Source organism: Phallusia mammillata, chromosome 7 (assembly GCF_965637545.1).
Source record: "Phallusia mammillata chromosome 7, kaPhaMamm4.hap1.1, whole genome shotgun sequence".
Lineage (NCBI taxonomy): Eukaryota > Metazoa > Chordata > Ascidiacea > Phlebobranchia > Ascidiidae > Phallusia > Phallusia mammillata.
The window spans coordinates 13,816,926-13,832,304 of NC_137258.1; the positions used below are offsets into that span (position 1 = coordinate 13,816,926).

Below are 15,379 nucleotides of genomic sequence, written 5' to 3' on the forward strand. Positions count from 1 at the left end.
TTGTATTGAGGTTTCCACATACCAATCTAGATAATTTTTGTTGTAATTTTACTGGGCTGCTCTTAAGGCCGAAGAGTTATGTTTATGTCAAAGAACTAAAATGGAATCACAGTATAAACGCACAGAAACAGATCACATTTTATAAGGAAATTCACAATACGGTTCTCTACTGTTATACATGTTCAAACCTCGACGTATTGTGATTACTAAGATTTTAAACCTTTCTAACAGTTTCTGAAAAAACATATTTTTGCATATTCGGAAGAATGCACAAATACTACACCTAACCTAATATAAGTGATTGGGCAAATTTGCCATGAATTACGTGGAATCGATTTTTAATAGTGTTAACGTGCGTTATGTAGGCTATACACTTGCGTAAACCCGCGTTATTAGTAAGTTGGTTTAATATTCTGTCGCAGCGCCAGAAAAGCTGTTGCCTCTTTAGAAGGATGTTCGAAGGCTTGTTTCCATAGTGACAGCTCTTTTTCATTTGAACCTAACTTTGGATCATTTGATTCTGCAAATATGCGGAAAAATGAGTATTTTATGAATGGACATGTCACTGTTGCTCATTACCGCTTCGACTGCACAACCGAATTCCACCAACCACTACAGCTTTACCAATGGTATACGTAAGTCCGCAGACAAGTATTTCAAAACTGCGACCCTCGAACTCATTCTTGTTAAAGCCTCGGTAGATAAACTGGTGGTTGTACCTGAAAATGTAGTATATTTAATGACATCCTACTAATTAAAGTTCATTTCCAAAACCTTACTTGGGACTGCTGGTTTCTTTAACTACAACGCTTCTCATCTTAGCAGCATGAAATCGGTCTGGTATCATGTAGCACTTTACGTAAGTGCGTGATTTGTTCCTAAGCAAGTAATGATAGTTTATTTTTGTATGTGGACTTTTTAATTATGTTTCAATTATGTTTTTATGTTTTCAGTAATGTTTTGAACACAAACTTTAAAATTCCACTGGCAAGTGTAAGATCGTGTGCACCACGAATTTCGATGTGGAGTTCTCCATCGTCTTCTTCCCTGGCACCACTTTCATTTCCTTTGAGAATTGAAAGTTTGGATCCAGTTAGCAAAACATAGTCTTTTCGGCTAATTACGTCAGTGCTTTCACTTTTTGAAGACCGGCTGTTTTAAAATAAATGTAAATTATTTTCGGTATGACCGAGTCTATTTTTTTGGTACCTTCTTGGTTGCGGACAAGGCGTTTTAATTTTTTGTTCGGCAGGAAAATAAGTTATTGATATGTCAAGCATTCCAGACGTCTGTAACAGATAATACATAAAATGAAAATCAAACATGTCAAGCGAAAAAATAGAGTTGACAAAAACATAAGCTATGTAGGCATAAGTTTTTACTTTATAGTTTTCCTGCATTCAATTTTAAATAATTATAATGACTATATTGTGAAGTGAGTTGCAGGTTTCTACGTGGCACAAACATTTGTATTTACCAATCAGAATATTATTCAGCTTAGGCTAATCATGGTATAGTTTGGTTTCACTTTTAGGGTTGCAGCAAAGTGTTGCCAATCCCTTAGGTAGGCTAATTACTCACATCGGCTTCCACACCTTCATTGGTTTTCAACTCCACGGTTTTGGAAACTAAAAAAATCGGTTTGATAGGTTAGGAAAGAAACTTCATTCCGACGATTTCTTTATACAATAGTGTTGTTTTACCTGTCTCAATGCCCATACTTTGCTGTGAGGAAGAATCGGATGACTCCAAGTTTGTTTCCTGAAAAGCATTGGACAAAATCACTTACTGGCCCTGTGATTTTTTAGCAACATAGGCTAGGCTATGTTTTATATTTTGGCAACAAACCTCATTTGGTTTCATGTCTGTCTGCGTTTCATCGCCTGTTTTAAACATTTTTTCATCAAACGGAACAACATCCAGTCAATAAAAATAATTTAATTTTATGTAAATTTATCCAACGAACCTGATGAAGAATGTTTTGATGCGCTGTTTGCCTCAGCTGAGCTTGGCTGCAACAGTACAGATGAATTTAACACAACGCTTTTAAAGTGAATTTTTGGCCGACTCTTACTTACGATAGACATTTTTTCATCTGTTTCATCTTTACTTTTTGTCCACTTCAGTTTTTTGGCCAACCAAGACTCTTTCCGTTCAACTTTAGCTGACGTGTTTTGGACGTCGCGTGGTGATTTATCGTCAGGTACAAACACATCACCCTCGCACGAATCACTGCCGCCCACAACCTCATCGCCATTGTTTTCCTTTACTTGCTTTTCAATTTCTTCTAAAATATCGTTAAGAACTGCTTGGAAAATGTGATTTGAAATGCTGCTATTCCGGTCTTCGTTCTGTTTTTCTGGACTGGATGCAGTTTCTAAAAAGAGTCGTTTTTGTTTACTGCAGTTCTTAAAAAAATGCAATGGACAATATGACAGAAAAAAACAAACATTACGTAGCCTACCGTCATTTTTTATGCAGGTGTCGGTTGCGCTATAGTCGAATTTTGGCAAAGCTGCAGTCACGATGTCGTAACCCGACAAATACTTAGTAACGTGGTGTCTTTCTTTCCACATGATCTGAATGATATCGTCCGACTTATGATGTAAATCCTCTGTTCTAAGATAAGATTATTATATCTTGAAAATCTTTGGGTTAAAAAATCTCAAACATCATGCAAAGTCGGTGAAATGTTGGAGATAAATTAAAAAATAAACAGTTTTGTGCCCAAAAATCAATAAATTCTATTAAAAATGCTAGTGACGATCTAGCCAGTCAAAAATCCAAGCCACTTTAAAATCATTAGAAATTTAGTTATGTTTTCAAAATAGTTATTTTGTGTATTGAAAGCGATCTACTCCGTAAGATTGACCTCCGAAAACTAGTTAACACGTTTTCAATCGCAAAAACGCGCAAAGTTGTAATTTAGTTAGGCATATGACCAAGTTTTTGCACGGTAGGCCTACCCTGAGTTATAGTTGCAACAGCGATCTTTGTGACAAGATTTGGCAACAATGATAATTCTAATTTTTTAGTTGGCAACCCTGATTTTCGGGCCACTTATAAAATGTGCCTACAGGCGGGCAGACCCTTAATCCGGCACTGGTGTGTGGAGCTGCATTTTTTAAACTTTAAACGTAGGCAGCATTTTTGTGTTGGGGAAAACACATGCATCTGTGATTTCATAAATAAAAGATTGATTTTCAACCAAAGCTTTTACGTTGTGCAGTTGCAAGGATGTCAATTTGGGATATCCGCCCGCACCACACATGACGATCTTCTATGGCTTTACACATTCGTTTATCTTTTAAATAAAACGTTTAATAACACACACGTAGCCTATAACCTATAAAGATTTACAGTTAAGTTTAAAAAACAAAAAAACAGGCACAATTAATAGCTTACCGGTCAAGAACATCAGCACCATGTTCAACTTGACCTTTGGATCGAAGTAGCACTTCTTTAATGTGCAGGATTTCTTCATTTGAGAGGAAACTTAAATCCAAATCCAATAAAGAAGTCATTGCTACTGCTTATAATCTTACAAAAACCAGTAACGTTTGGTCAAAACAGTTACTTGGTTTCAAAGCAAGTCGCTTTGTGCCCTTATCTGTAAGTTCCGAAACTTACCTGAAAATAAGTCAAATTACAAGCGCTACGGCCAGGATGGTTGTTGTTATGTTATGGAGGCAGGGGCGATGAAGGAAATGCCAGTCAATGCAAACTAGCAATTAATCACAACCCATCGCAATAGCTGGCAGTTTTCTAGGAACGTGACTGCTGGTCGATAATTTCAATTTGCAACAGTTTTTTTTGTCACGCTAAAGATTTGTTCACTTGCCAACAACTAAAACGTGTTATTCTTTTTCAGCCTGCTGCTGGCAATGAAGGTACCTGCCGTATAAGCCACACATGGACTTATTTGCCACAATCTTTAAGAAATTGGGTCGGAAACACCGCCTCTATGTCTTTTACGAAAATGTATATCCGTTGTTTTATTTCAAATGTACGTAAATTTATTGGTTTGTAGACAAACGTTTAAACAACAGCAATCAATGTTTTAATTTATATTACAATTTTAGGTTTATAGCCTATATGAACAAGGTTACCTAGAATTTCAGAACCACTAGAATAGTCCCACTTAAATTGGCCCAGGCACCAACAAAGTACTGCAACGAATTCTGGTTTAGGTATAAAATCTATTTCTATTCGATCGTAAATTGAAGTAGTAATTTAGGTCCTAATTTTGTTTACAAGTAGTAAATAAACGACACCTTTAGTTCACTGACTGTTTTAGGTTGCCTAAATCCTTACCAAAACTTTCAGCCAACATGTTCTCAATAAAATGACTATTAACTCTTATCTAAACCTAGGCGGATATACGCGTCATAAAGGACATTGTACATCTAGCTGTGGCTCACTTTTCGTCAACTAAGTTTGTAAGATACTCTACTTTTTGTATACATGCGAAGTGACCTGGAGGAATATATTCAAGCAGAGACCGTTAGTGTTCCGAATCCGGTATCTTACCGACTACGAGTTGTCCAGTTCCAATACTTCTTGATTAAAAAATCCCTTTTACCTTAACTTTTGTTTGCAAATACACAACCACTGCTGTCTGATGAGTATTTATGTCATGTGTGGAAAAGCTGTTCAAATCAATACCCCTGTCAAAAGCACATTAATAATAACTTCATAGGGTGTAACAAAGCTATTTATATTTTGTAATATTTTTTTGCCGTTGTCTCTTCATTACGCAAAGAGAAATAAAATAGAATATACTTCTTAACTTGAGAAGCCAGGTCTAATTCTCACATAATCCTCTTTGGACTACAAAGTGCAAGTGCAGTCATGTGGTCCTAAACCCAAGAATTGATTGCCTTCTGTAAATATTTAATATAGTTATATTTGCATGCATTCTGTTATTTCACGAAGTTCGCATAAAAGTCGGACCATAATTTTCATTGCTAAAACGGCTTTTTTATCAAAAGGCGAAAGACTTGATTACCACCGGGCGTGGCTAGCCTTGAATCCTTTAGTGCTTTGAGATGACAACTGGAGCAGACTCGTGACTTGTGCGCGCTAGCAAGTTTCATTTAATACAAAATTTCTGTACCTTGAAATGTTATTGCACAATTTACAACATGTAGATTTTTTCAGATTGATAAATGTTTTTCACAATAACAACATAAAAACATTTGTAAGGAAAAAATATTTTAAACACAAGTTATTTAGCAAGGTTTTAATGTTTCCCAAGAATGTCCAACACTTACTTTAACTTTTAAATTCGTTTTTAGTGGCAAAGCATGTTCCATGCAATGTTGAACGAGTTCAATAACATCTTTTATCAACCGAATGTCTACTTCAAACATGAGCTCATCATGCAAAGTATGAACAATGTAACAACGGTGACCATTTTGTTGCTCATGTGTTCGAAACATGTCCCAGTTACGTTTTTTTATATCTTGTTGTATTTTAGAGGTTGCAGACTTAAGAAGATCAGCTGCAGACCCTTGTATTGTACTGTTGGTAGCCTGTCTCTCGGCAGCAGAGCGTATTTTAAGATCCATACTGTTAATGTGTTGTATTGTTCTCCTTCTTCCACAAATTGTTTCAATATATCCCTGAACAAAAAACAATTTCAACTTGGCAAAATATACATCATTTCACTCCTGTGTAGGGGACTTAAGCAGTACCATGTTGGCATCAACACCAGAGCTAATGTGTGAACAGAAAAAACATGCTGCACATTTTATGTAAAGCAGCACGATATATTATCTATTAATTAGGTAACTATTGGTGTAGACATGTAAAAGTAATCAAGACCAAATTTGATACAATTTTAGGAATATTTATTTCATTTATAAGGAGTAGTAAAGTTTCTGTTTTAAAAAAAAATTATTGCTATGTTACGAACATTAATTTCAACAGCTGCCTTTTAGGTTATGGTATATAATGTTAAATATTCATTGCACTGTTTATTTGATAGCTAGACAAAAACAAGTTGCACTTACAACCTTCTTGCAATTTTCAACTACTTTATTAAGGTATGACTTCAATAAGGGATACTGCAACCAGAAATTTTCAATAAGTGCTTGTGCCTCAGCCTCAGAGCTGTCAATTTGTTCGGAAAGTGAAGTTGGGCCCATTCCGTATAGTATACCTATAAGATTTAAAGAGCATAGTTCCAACTCCACCTAAAAATACTCAACACAAACAAGATAGGAAAAAGATATTTACCATAGCAAACTTGCTTGCTTTTTTGTCTTTCATCTGTTGTAACAGTTTGTGATGGATTTAAGTGAAATAAACTTCGTGCTATTTCACAAAAAGCATCTGTGTTGGAATCATCAAATAGGTGGTTAAGGTTTGTATCACTTGAAAGATGTGCCATCATGCGAAGCTCCAACTGTGAGTAATCAGCAGCCAGCAATAAATTACCTGTCCAATAACCATAATTTATGTGTTAACAACATGTATGAAGAAATTATTACTTTTGTGCTAATTACCCTTTGCTGCAATAAATAGCTCACGAATGGAGATACATGTGTTTTTAGATGGCATATTTTTGATTTGCTTGGTTTCCTAAAAAGTAGGACAGTGTATCACTGACAAACTTTAATGAACTTACAACAAACAAATATGGTTTATTCTTCTATCATTATATACTTAATGTGAATAATCTTTTGCACATATACTATAAGCTATTTTTAAACAGTAAAATATTCCCTATACTTAAATGGGTGTCATACTAGCTACCATCTTTTACAACCTTAGTTGGTTCTGCAGGCAGGAACTCAGAGGAGTCTCCCCACATGCAAAGTTAAAAATAATGCATTTCAAAAAATAATTATGCCAAAATATGGTGGTTTAAGGTAAAACACAGTGATCAGTACTGGGTAGTGATGTGCAAATTTATGGCAAATTCTATAAGCTATCATTTAAATCCAACACTGTTTAAATAACATCAATTTAAGGGGGCTGTTGAGGTAACTGATGGGGTTCTGCACTCAAACGAGTAAAATATGAATTGACAATGACTTATTCAACAGGCCAGTGAAATTCTGTCCCAATCAGCCAACGTTTAAAATTTTGACCACTGGAGACGTTTTGAGCAACAGCCTTTAATGCTTTTGACAACCCCCTAACTGCCAGGGCGCAAAAAGTTCCACCAACAGTGTACAACACAAGTAACATATGTCTGGTTGCCCTTGCAACTTTTGTGGTGCCCCGCAACATAGGGGCCTAGTGGGGTAAATGTTGGGGTTACAGGGTTGAACACAACAGTCAACATCTATAAATGGCATATTGTACAAGACATCCAAATTTTATTTTAGGCATTGTTTTCAGCCAATTCTGATAGTGTTTACAAATTCGCCCATTTCAGGGGGCTAGCGGAGTAAATACTGAGGTTATCAAGACAAACATTAAAATGTAGGAAGGGCACCCATAAATACTTACCAAACTTGTGCACACATTAAAAGCTTTGGGAATATTTTGGAGACTTGGTTCAGCCATTGACACTCTTCCTGTGCTAGTTTTTATAGAACATACTGGGTGATGAGGAGCAATCCCATCAAAGCAATTTAAAAAATCTGAGCAAAAAGGATAAACAACCTGCAAAACATGTCATGCTATGAGAAGAATGCAGAAAAAAACTAGAAGTGTGGCTTAGCACATTTTGTCAGTGCACATACACTATAACCTATTTTAAAACATTAACAAATTTCCTATGCTTATTTTGTTTTTGGGTCCCATATTAGCTATCGTCTTTAATAACGTTAGTTGTTTCTGCAGGCAGAAACTCATGGGTCCCCACGCATGCAAAGTTGAAAATAATACATTTCAAGAGACAAGTAGACAACCATTATAAAGTTGGGTGTTGTAAAGCAAAACAGAGCAATCGGCTCTGGGCTTAAATAATAATATATTGTTTGAAGTATGTCCTATTTTACGTTTTTTTTCAAAGAAAAGAAGGAGTAAATAGTGGCGTCATGGTGTAAAACAAAAAATAGACACCTATGAACAGCAAATTCTACAAGCTATCCAATTTTCATTTAATTTGAACATTGTTAAAAGGGTAGCCCATTTTAGGGACCAGTTGGTTAAATTGTGGTTATACAGGGCAAATTATAACATTTGAGGACTTAAAATAGTATGTTCAATAAACTTTACAAATTTTATTGGGCCCTTTTTTTTTAAATTCACTTGTTTTAGAGGGTTAGCTGAGTAATTGTTGGGGCTACAAGGTAAAACACATCAATCAAAACCTACAAATTGCATAGTCCACATGCTACCCGAATTTTAGCCTATTCCGACACTGTTAACCCATTTTAGGGGGCTAGTGGGGTAACTAATAGGGTTCGACAAACAAACTAAAAAATATGAAACCTCAATGACTCAATCAATAGTTCTGCACAATTTCAGCCCAATCCACCAATGTTTACAATTTTGACCACTAGGTGTTTTAAGCAACAACCATTAATGTTTCTGACTTAACTGCCATGGCACAAAAACGTCCACCAAGCAACCCATAAAGTCACAAACGAGTAACATACTACTGCAGGGGTGCAAAAAGCGCGACCAAAATATCGTTGTGCGCGACCGTGACTTGCACCGTCATAATAGTAGCTGATAAAATACTAAAGCAGTGGTGCCACTGGCAAAAGATATACGGCGCAGGCAACGATCTGCCAACATACATTAATTGGCCAGCAATCAAAATCGGTTGATCGCCTTTACACGATTGCAAAACCTTTTTATGTGGTTATCAGTATGCTTTAAAAACAGTGGCCAGAGTGCTATTTCAGCCATCTATAATTGAACAAAATGACCCTCGTCAGCTAAAAAGTGATGCCCTTTCTCTCGTTAATGATTGTATGTGTCTCACACCTCATGTACAGAATCGGACGTCACATGTGCGCACCACCAGGGGTAGAGTGCACTCGATCACGTGGTTCGGAAAACGGCTTGCAATGCACATGCACGCGACAACATGTCACACATGGCGTGGCGCACATACATTTGCAACGCCGTCGAAAGTAATAAACTCTTCACCCTATCTCCGCCTCTGCTCTATCTTATGTAATCATTTAGGTTTTGAAGCAGACCTACGGACTTCGTTGCTGACGACGCGATATTTACGTTATTAGACAGAAAAAAATGGCAACGAGAGCTTCAGGTCAATATGGTTCAACCTAATTGAGTTTACGTCCATTTAGCAGACGCTTGAGTTTTATCCGACATATAACTTTAATTTGGCAGTTTAAGACTCAAAATAGAACGATGACCCACTCCATGCATCTCTTTCAGAAAATAATAAAATAAAATACTCTCTCATAAATAGATCGAAACTCACAAGACGGCAAAACGCCTAAAGTCACATTTTTCAATTGACGTGAGGTACTTCGCAAAACACACAATTCAATGTTGCATTTTTTACAGTTCCAATCAAGGGCGGCTTACAATTTACTATCAGGTCGATTTTTTTCACGACCGTCCTGTATTTTGACTCAGTTTCTACTAGTATGTGTTTATTATTGACTTTTTTTCAAAACATTACAACATGCCGTCTGCAAATACGGCACTCGGTATGTATAAGTCACAGTACACCAGGACTGTCACGAGGCTAACCAGTCACGAAGCATTCCCACATAAAAAAAGCTTGGGCAAGGAAAATGTAGCCTGTGGTGGGATTCAAACCCACGACAGGAGTCTTTCACTGACTTGTGTTCTAGCAACTGAGCTATGCAGGCTCTGTGGTGAACCCGTCGAAAGTTGAATCACTGTTGCCTGCCTCGTTTGCTGTACATATTAGCTTCGGAGTAGGTGCCAAATCGACCAACTAAGATGAAATCAACCAAGATGAAAATACATTCATAACTGGAATTATACCTGCAGCGTTCATGCAGACCAACACCGCACACTCGTATGTAGATCATAGTAAACAACGCCTACGGAAGGCGTTACACCGCATCAGCCGGTCAAGAAACACAATAGTTTTCTACGTTTTGCCGCGTGGGAATGCTGGTTATTGCGAGTATCAACTATAAAGTTTGACTTTCGCTAAACTTGTTTTTTTTTAATATGCGCAAACACGCGTCATAATGGGCTTTGTTTTCCACAATATCACTTTCGTTAACCTTTGTTTCTTGATTATGCGCAAACACGCGTCATAATGGGCTTTGTCTTACACAATATAAAATCAAGATGAGTGCTGTGAGACGAATGACATGATTATTTGCATGTGAAGATCCGATACTTTGTCTTTGAAGTTGAACTTTTCTCCTCCCTCCAAAATGAAGCGACAAGAAACACTCATTAAGTTTTTCACAAAGAAAAGGAAAGATGATTGTGATTCAAATAATCCTTGCACTTCTGATCCCCAGGAGAAAAATACAAGTATAGAAGATCAGGCTATAGTTAACAATCAAGAGAGGGATAAGCAGAAAACAGTTCAGCATGGGAGCAAACATTACCGCCCTGGTAACTTTCAAGCTTCATATGCCAAAGAATTTGGTGATTGGATTGTAATTAAAAGAGGTGTCCACAATCAAGTAGTGGAAGTGACATGCAACTGGTGTTGTAGCTTCAAGACACAAGCAGATACCTCTTCAAAATTTGTCTTGGGCTATAAAGATTCATTTAAAAGAGAAACTTTCAAAATCCATGAAAGAAGTGTATCCCATAGAAACTGTGAACGACTGTATAAGGCCCAGAAAAATCCGGAATCCACACCAATGGCTAAGTGTATGTTGAAAATGGACATGGAAGAGGTGGAAAACCTTAAGAAATTTTTTATTACAGCTCACTTTATTGCCTATTGGAATAAACCATATAGTGATTTTGAGAAGCAAATTGAACTTATAAGAAAGTTGGGAATTCCAGTGAAAGAAAAATATGTAAATAGGACAATGTGCACAGAATTTATTTATAACATTGCTTCTTCCACTCGCAAGATACTTATGGAAGACATTTCAAAGTCTCCTTGTGTAGGCCTTCTTCTTGATGGTTCCACTGACATATCAGTTACAGCATCAGTTGCTGTGTATATGCGCTATATTACTGAGGGCCATGTTGCAGAGTCTTTTGTAGGTTTGGAGGAGTTACCAAATGAAACTGCTGATGCCTATATGACAGCTTTTAATTCCCTCTCCTTACGACTGGGAGTAAACCTATTTGACAAAGGGAAAGTGGTGGGTCTTGCAACAGATGGAGCAAGAACAATGCTGGGTGCTCATGGTGGTGTTGCTGCTAAATTAACAGCATATATTCCCTATTTGGTTGTCATTCATTGTGTGGCCCATAGACTTCAACTTGCAGTTCTAGATTCTTTAAAAACAGTTTCATTTATGCAACACGTTGAGACGACCCTCAGAGGATTGTACATTTATTATCACTCTTCACCCAAGCGATCATCCCAGTTGAAAAAAGCTGCAGCAGCTTTGCAAATACAGTTGCTAAAACTAAAAGACATCAATGCTGTAAGACGGGTTGTCAGCAAAGAACAAGCACTTCAAGCATTTTTAAAAAATTTTTTTAAAAAAAGGCAAGCTGTAGTCTTCCATTTGCAGGACAGTTCTAATGACAGTTCTTATGCCCCCAAAGCAAAAGGACTGCTGAAAGCCATTTGTAACTTTAGGTTTTTGAAGTACTGCCATTTTCTTCATGACTTTTTAACAGTCCTAAGGCCACTCTCTTTGCTGTTTCAGAGGGAATCCCTGATGTTGTCAGAAATAAAACCATCAGTAAACCATGCCATTTCTTTTTTAAGCAAGTTAGAACATAACCCAGGGGAGATGGAGAGTCTTTTTTTGTCTGAAGTTACTTCTACCGGTTTATTTAAAGAAGTCCAGTTAGAAAGGGTAGAAACGGAAACATACTATCAAAAGGATAGAAAGACTATTCTATCTGATGCAAAAGCTTGTCTGACAGAGCGTTTTAAGACCTTGGAGGCTACAGTGGCACAGAATGTATCAATTTTTGACACAATGAAATGGCCAGATGGAAAAAGACTCTCAGATTATGGGGATGATGAGCTGTATCAACTAGTACATCATTTCAAGGCCCTCTTATCAAACATGGGAGCTTCAACTGAATCATTAAAAAAGGAAATGCTGCTTGATGAGTGGTTTCGATTAAAAGTACTGGGAAAGGACCAGTCCTTTCCCCACCTTTGCCAACAGGTCATGCAGCGCCCTGAACGATTCCCAGTTTTATCCAAGCTGATGCCAATTGTCTTGGTTTTGCCAACGTCATCTGCAAGCTGTGAAAGGGGATTTAGCAGAATGAACTGCATCAAAACAGACCTAAGATCAAGATTAACACAAGCAAACCTTGACACACTGATGCTTATTGGCCTCAGTGGTGCTTCTGTAAAAAAATTTAATCCATGTGAAAGTATCAGACTATGGCACGAATCAAGACGCACACCCATGCATTACTAAGCACAATGTTCTTGTTATTATGTACGACAAAGCTTAAAAACTCGTGCTACCAAAAATTTCTGTGCGCTACCAAACTTAAAAAAAATTTTTGCACCCCTGTACTACTGGTTGCCCTTGTAACACTATTGCGCCACATAAATCTTTCTTTGGGGTGTCCAGTAACATACAAATACATTTTACACTTTGGGGGCTTGTGGGGTAAATGTTAGGGCTACAGGGTTAAACACAACAATCGACTCCTATAAATGGCATACTCTACAAGCTATCCAAATTTTTGCCAATTCTGACACTGTTTAAAAACTCACCCATTTTGGGGGGTTAGCGGGGTAAATACTGGGGTTATCAGGATAAACAAAGTGGGATGCAAATTTACATAACTATATCTACCATCTGTATAAGTTTTAGCCACATCCATCAAACATTTGATGAAAAAACGAGTCGGACAAACTTTGGGAAGAAAAAACAAACAAACAATTTGAGTAAAATCAATATGTGTCCCCTTCAGGGAAAGGGACCCATAATTAGCAACAAAAAGTATGCCAAAAACTTGAAGTTTTTATCAGGAAATGGTACAGATATTGAAAGATATTGAAATAAAATTGTAACCTTGTGTAAACAATGTGAGACTGATCTCCAATTCATAATGATTTGGGCCAAAACACAAACACTGGGAAACTTGCTGAGTCTTTGTAGAGCCAACTTGTTTGTACTTTTATGTTTCACACATGCTTTACCATGGTGACCAACTACATATTTATTGCCAATGTCATTCTGCCCATGGAAGCTCAACTTCTCAAATACCACCTACAGAAAGAATGTGACCAACAATACATACCAGTAAGTGAAAAAAATTGTAAATCTTAAAAAATCTTACAGTAAAGTGTTACTGTGTTACTTTTTTCCATAAAAACACATACCTTTTAATTACACCTTAGAAGAATGCAAAATCATTTATTTTTTTGTTTAAAACTTTGCAAATCACACTGATACCCCATATCATACTAAGACCCTACCTTAGAAACCTCAGATGGATTGTACAAATTAAACCTATGTCCGACAGTAGACCAAGCCATGTTTTGTAACTGGAATAAAATATCTGCCAGTTTTTCTTTGTAGTTGCCCAACACTCTCAGTTGAACGGATATACCATTGATCTCCAGGTGTGCAATGCTAAGAATCTCATTTTTAGGCAAAATGTAACTAAATCTAACATCACAAGATTCAATCACACATACCTTATCAAGTGTTTCATTTCAATATCATTAAAATATTCCCAAACACGCCTAAGAACTAAACTTGACTTTAGTTTCATCATAGTGCAGAATGAAAAGTGAGCTTGCTTACAAACTTCACTGCATTGTTTTGTGCACTTACATTTTTGATGTCCTATAACCATGTGTAAAACATTTTTTAGAAAGTTTAATCAGGAACTAATACGTAATTGTGAGTGAAAACTTTACATTTCACAAACAGACCTGTTTTTCCTGGGTAGTGATAAGTTTTAAAACATGTTGCTGGTTTTGGTGCTTCCAACAAAGTTTGATGCTCACTGTCCAACACCCATGCAGCAACCGAAGGATCCTAAAAAACAAGTACGATTTTCATTAACATTCATTGCAGTAATTTCTGTCACTACATTTTATTTTAGCAATACTGGAAATTTGATCCAGTGCAATTTCTATGAGGATTGTAAATACTAGATTTTTTACACTATGTTAAATTTTTCAAAATAGATCTGCTTGTGCATCCAATATAGGGTGATATAAAATTTCAAGTTTTAAATACACACCTCATCTGCAGCCAATGATAGCATAATTTTTTTGTGTGCTTTAGACTTTTACTGCCATTTTAAGAAAAGTCAAGAAACTAGAAGGGTGGCTTAGCACATTTTGTCATTGCCTATACACTATAACCTATTTTAAAACATTCATATATTTCCTCTGCTTATTTTATATTGGGTCCCACATTATCCAGCATCTTTTATAACCTTAGTTGTTTCTGCAGGCAGAAACTCATGGGTCCCCACACATGCAAAGTTGAAAATAATGCATTTCAAGAGATAACCATGAGAAAGTCGGGTGTTGTAAGGTAAAACACAGTGATCAGCACTGGGCTTAAATAATAATACTATGAAACCACAATAATTCAATCAATAGTACTACAAAATTTGAGCCCAATCCGCCAATGTTTAAAGGTTTGACCACTAGAGGTGTTTTGAGCAACAACCATTAATGCTTCTGACTACATAGGGCTGTTAACAACCCCCTAACTGCCATGCCACAAAAACGTCCAACAAGCAACCCACAAACACAAGTAACACACAACTGGTTGCCCTTGTAACACTATTGGGCCACATAAATCTTTCGTTTGTGGTGCCCAATAACATACAAATACGTTTTACACTTTGGGGGCTTGTGGGGTAAATGTTAGGACTACAGGGTTGAACACAACAATCAACACCTATAAATGGCCTCTTCTTCAAGCTATCCAAATTTCAGCCCATTCCGACACTGTTTAAAACCTCACCCATTTTAAGGGGTTAACAGGGTAAATACTGGGGTTATCAACACAAACAAAGTGGGAAGCACATCTACATAACTATCTTTACCATATGTGTAAGTTTCACCGGAATCCATTAAAAATTTGATGGCAAAACGAGTCGGACAAACTTTGCGGGGTAAAAAAACATTTTAGGGGGCTAGCGGGGTAAGTACTGGGGTTATCAACACAAACAAAGTGGGATGCACATCTGCATAACTATATCTACCATCTGTGCAAATTTCACCCAAATCCATCATACATTTGATGGAAAAAAGAGTCGGACAAACTATGGGTGAAAAAAAAACATTTTAGGGGGCTAGCGGGATAAAAAGTGGGGTTATCATCACAAACCAAGTGGGATGCACATCTACATAACTATACCTACCATCTGT

General features: G+C 36.9%; 3 protein-coding genes across 8 annotated transcripts in view; 1 reads left to right on the forward strand and 2 right to left on the reverse strand.

The window, feature by feature from the left end:
• Positions 1–13: 13 nt before the first annotated feature.
• LOC145237748 (uncharacterized) lies at positions 14–4,999 on the reverse strand. Its single transcript, XM_080100730.1, has 12 exons — positions 3,406–4,999; positions 2,465–2,619; positions 2,079–2,377; positions 1,967–2,012; positions 1,849–1,883; positions 1,704–1,761; positions 1,582–1,628; positions 1,210–1,289; positions 973–1,152; positions 780–878; positions 580–719; positions 14–520 (listed from the first exon to the last, which is right to left on the reverse strand). The coding sequence occupies exons 1-12, from the start codon at positions 3,522–3,524 to the stop codon at positions 393–395; spliced, it is 1,386 nt and encodes a 461-aa protein (XP_079956856.1). The 5' UTR covers positions 3,525–4,999; the 3' UTR covers positions 14–392.
• Positions 5,000–5,073: 74 nt separating this feature from the next.
• Positions 5,074–15,379, reverse strand: part of LOC145237745 (DNA polymerase theta-like) — a 48,782-nt gene continuing 38,476 nt past the window's right edge. For 4 of the 6 annotated variants that reach the window (XM_080100720.1, XM_080100721.1, XM_080100718.1 and 1 more), the window contains 9 exons: positions 13,922–14,027; positions 13,682–13,832; positions 13,460–13,616; positions 13,053–13,250; positions 7,462–7,617; positions 6,510–6,585; positions 6,241–6,441; positions 6,015–6,163; positions 5,074–5,624 (listed from right to left, as the gene is read on the reverse strand). In XM_080100720.1, the coding sequence (XP_079956846.1) occupies positions 5,232–5,624; positions 6,015–6,163; positions 6,241–6,441; positions 6,510–6,585; positions 7,462–7,617; positions 13,053–13,250; positions 13,460–13,616; positions 13,682–13,832; positions 13,922–14,027 (1,587 nt within the window). In that variant the 3' untranslated portion in view covers positions 5,074–5,231. Of the gene's footprint in view, positions 5,625–6,014; positions 6,164–6,240; positions 6,442–6,509; positions 6,586–7,461; positions 7,618–13,052; positions 13,251–13,459; positions 13,617–13,681; positions 13,833–13,921; positions 14,028–15,379 lie in introns of those variants that run through there. The other 2 variants (XM_080100719.1, XM_080100723.1) reach the window with 2 other exon arrangements.
• On the forward strand, positions 10,127–12,983 carry LOC145237750 (zinc finger protein 862-like). Its single transcript, XM_080100732.1, has one exon. It carries the CDS (start codon positions 10,299–10,301, stop codon positions 12,444–12,446), a length of 2,148 nt encoding a protein of 715 aa, XP_079956858.1. The 5' UTR covers positions 10,127–10,298; the 3' UTR covers positions 12,447–12,983.